The following is a 3,906-nucleotide window of genomic DNA, read 5'->3' as shown; positions in this document are numbered from 1 at the left end:
TGATAAGATTATAGCATTTTATTGTTTTATAGGTCGTTATTTTGTGAATCATGGCTTATAAAATGATACGGCGATGAAATAAAAAAAAAAAAAAAAAAAAAAAAAACGTATAAAACGATAAGTTAGGATTTGTGAATCAAGGCTTATAAAATGATACGGCGATGAAATCATAAAGCGTATAAAACGATAAGTTAGGAATTGTGAATCAAGGCTTATAAAATGATACTGCGATGAAATCAAAAACGTATGAATCGACCACGCATGCAGGAGGGTTGCTAAGAAGTGTGGGGTAGTGTGAAATACGAGTCTACAAACATACCGCGGGGCGTGTCTAGTATGTTCACAGAGGATATAAGCCAGCATTCCGAGGACCGTGTGTTAAGAAACCCCCGCTTTTTTCCGACAAAGAAAAGCTCGAGCTTTAAGACAACTTTGAGAATGTCTTGCTCTAGCGTGGAAGCGGGACCCCTTGGAGAAACTATAACAGCGATGCTGAAGGAAGCGGCAAATGCTGCAGACGACGCTGCAGAACTCGACGATAGTGATAAGGAAAATTGCGCGCCAACAACGCCTGCGGGTACTACGTCGGAGATGTCGTCGGCGATGCTGAATAAAAAGCCCGAGACAGACGTCGAGGCATCGGCTATGCCGAATATAAAGCCCGAGACCGGAGCCTGCGAAGAGGCGGTTGGTGGCGTTGCTAAAATGGCGAGCAATACCTCCGATGCTACAGACGGCGGTGGAAGAGCGGAACCAAGTGAAGATGACGAGGGTATTGACCTGCAAGAGCCTGAACCCGAGGACTCCAGCGACTGTACAGAGATGGATTCCGGAGAAGAATCTGTAAACGAAACAGAAAAGTGCGAAGTTGGAAAACGAAAAGTAAGTACGAACCGCAATTTTTCGGCAAATCCTCTGGGGTGTTTAAGAGTGTGATGATGAGGCGTGTAGTTGTGAGGAAGGCTGAGGTCGAAAAACCCCTTTTTTCTTTTTATCAGCAAAAGAGAGGAGGAGGAGCCCCAGGCGACAAAACCGCTAGCACGACTATGGAAGTCACACAGCCATCGCTACGTTTTTCATGTCTCTGCTGCTCAAGACAGAAAAAACTTGCCGTAACGCATAAAAACTGCAGCTGTAAGCGCTTAGACGCAATTGTACAATTTTGTCGTGGTGAAAGTTGGAGCACGGATCGATATCGCGGACTTTTGACAGCGATAGCCGCGATCATAAAATTGTGCTTAAAGGCGGGGTGGTACGACGAATGCGAAGGTTGTAAAATTGACGACCCGAGTCAGTTGCATCACGACTGTCTCACGACGGGTGATGAATATGAAGACAGTTTGATACGGAAACTATGTTACAAGCTGGACCCCTATAAGATTATGGCGACGTTGGGGGCGGTCTATGGCTTGAAAGAAATGTCAGTACCCGAAGATTGTAGTAAGATGATTGCGAATGTTTTAAAGTATATTAAGAGAGTACAGTCCCCATCAGAGCATGTGAAAAGTATGTATGAAGCGGGTGATGAAGACATACGCTTGATAATGAAACAGCATTTGAGAAGGAAGAATTACCGTAGATATTTTAAGATCAAGTATCTTTACAGGAGTTTAAAACCGAGGAACATGACATTTCTTAATGTAGAGTAAATGAAAACATGATGATCTTCGCGATTGCTACTATTATGTATGTGTGTTTTTCCGTTGCAGGAAAGTGTGTTTCGACACATGGTTGAGATCGGCGTGCGACCGAGCGTTAGATGCCTGGAAGACGCTTTTTATTTTCTGATCAGAGCAAAGATGGCGTACCCCAAACCAGTGTTTCGCCCGACCGCGCTATGTCGTAACAAGCGATGTGAAATCATCGAAGAGCTTGAAAAAGAACTGGGTCAGAAACCTAGAGGCTTTTACGACGTTGAAAAGAGCAAAATCTTCTTGGGCGCTGACGACGTGCTCGAAGATTGCATCGACAATTATATCAGGCGGACATTTTGCACCCTAGGAACTACTCTGAATAAGAAACAGTTTTTCAATTTCATGAATACAATATCTGATTTGTTTTGTCGAGCCTTCTTGAAGGGGCGTGGGGAGGATGTAAGAAGACTGGTACCGTTCATAGCTAGCAAAATCCAAATATTGATTCTACGTCACGAGTTTTTGAGAGCATTGTGTTAAATATCTATGTTTTTATCGTTATTATCGTTTATAGCGCTGTACATTCCTATATTACCAGTTTAAATCATACACTGTTTAATTCGTGTGTTATTAAATAATCTACTATTGTAAAATAAACCGGCTTCTAGTTCTGATTATCTGATAAAGAAAAATAATAAAACAAAAGTGAATTAATAGAATAGGGGGGCGGGAGTAGGGGTTGCGGTATTTTAGTTCAAGAAGCGCTACGATGCAGAAGCTTTTCAAAAGAGTTTATTACAACCCCTCGAAAGTTGGTAGTTTTGGCGGTGTAGAAGCCTTGTACAAGGAGTGCAAAATCCACAACGACGGTGTTAAAAGAACACAGGTACGCGCCTGGTTATCGGGCGAAGATGCCTACACGCTACATAAGGGGTCGAGAAAGCGCTTTCAAAGACGGCGTGTGATAGTCAGCGGCTTAAATCATCAATGGCAAGCGGACCTTCTAGACGTCCGTGAACATGCCGCGGTTAATGATGGTGTAAAATTTATATTAACGGTGATAGACGTACTGTCAAAGTATGCATTCGCCGTTGGCCTGAAGGAAAAATCGGGGAGCTCGGTCACAAAAGCCTTTGATTACATTTTCAGCAGCGGGAGAATTCCTAAAAAGTTACAAACAGATAGAGGAAAAGAGTTTGAAAACAAGACGCTAAAAGCTCTGCTGAACAAGTATGGTGTAAAACATTTTGTTACAAACAACGAAGTGAAGGCGGCGATTGTAGAAAGATTCAACAGAACTCTCAAGGCACGAATTTGGCGGTATTTTACAGCGTACAACACATTTCGTTATATAGATCGTTTACAAGATTTTATTGAAAGTTACAATCATAGCTATCATAGAACCATTAAGACGTCCCCTGTAGAAGTATCCCCGCAAAATGAGTTGAAAATTTGGAGAACTGTGTACGGGTCCGTGTTCACCAACAACCCTGTTTCAAAAAACACGCTCAAAAAAGGTGATCATGTTAGGGTATCTAGATGCAAGGGGGTATTTCAAAAGGGGTATGAGCAGACTTTTACAGATGAGATCTTTGTGATAGACAAGATTTCCAAGCATTCAGGCGTTACAGTTTTTAACTTAAAAGACTATGCTGGGGAGGAGGTCGAAGGGTGTTTTTACAAAGAAGAGCTGCAAAAAATAAAACAGGATCAAGATCGTGTGTACCGTATTGAGAACGTTTTGGCAAAGAAGGGGCACGGGGCACAAAGACAGTGCCTAGTTAAATGGCGGGGATGGCCTGATAAATTTAATAGTTGGGTCTCTGAGAGTGAATTAAAGGATATACAAAGTCTACAACAGCGGATATAGGCATTTAGGTACCGCGGAAGCGCCATGGAGGTCGGACCTTTTTATCTGACGCTCCCGAGTAACGCGTCTTTGGACACTTTCCCTAATAACAAAATTTCAAATTTTACGGTGAAACTAGCAAAACCTATTCATCTACAAGGAGATTGGGAGGTGGCCCTAACAGAAATTCAGTACCCGCACACGTGGGGCACTTTTGAAACAGAGGATGTTAGATTTACGGTGGTACGCAAGAAGGAAAGCGCCCACGAACTTTCTTTCCCGCCGGGGCACTATGACAACATACGAGACATTGTAGAAGTAATGAATAAATCCATTGGTAACATATCGGAACTTGTTGACCTTAGATTAACGTATGAACCACGACTTCGAAAAGTGCAGTTGAGGAATGCTCAAGACTACGGT

The 3,906-nt window shown here is 42.7% G+C and overlaps 1 protein-coding gene across 2 annotated transcripts; it reads left to right on the top strand.

Annotated features, from left to right (window-relative positions):
* Nucleotides 1-321: 321 nt before the first annotated feature.
* Nucleotides 322-2,291, top strand: LOC146865733 (uncharacterized). Of its 2 annotated transcripts, none has more exons than XM_085640764.1 (2): nt 322-882; nt 1,710-2,291. In XM_085640764.1, the coding sequence occupies exons 1-2, from the start codon at nt 337-339 to the stop codon at nt 2,172-2,174; spliced, it is 1,011 nt and encodes a 336-aa protein (XP_085496890.1). In that variant the 5' UTR covers nt 322-336; the 3' UTR covers nt 2,175-2,291. The 2 variants fall into 2 exon arrangements, with proteins under 2 accessions (XP_085496890.1, XP_085496889.1); XM_085640763.1 differs by having other exon boundaries at nt 999-2,291.
* The last annotated feature ends 1,615 nt before the right edge of the window (nt 2,292-3,906 follow it).

This window comes from Triturus cristatus, chromosome 2_1, assembly GCF_964204655.1.
Source record: "Triturus cristatus chromosome 2_1, aTriCri1.1, whole genome shotgun sequence".
Taxonomy (NCBI): Eukaryota; Metazoa; Chordata; class Amphibia; order Caudata; family Salamandridae; genus Triturus; species Triturus cristatus.
This window is presented reverse-complemented; position numbering and strand designations above follow the sequence as displayed.

Bases quoted from the DNA above. Each gene is read 5' to 3' on its own strand.
- LOC146865733 (XM_085640763.1), top strand. From the start codon at position 337: ATGTTCACAGAGGATATAAGCCAGCATTCCGAGGACCGTGTGTTAAGA. The intron at 883-998 runs GTAAGTACGAAC...TCTTTTTATCAG, and splicing joins GCGAAGTTGGAAAACGAAAA to CAAAAGAGAGGAGGAGGAGC.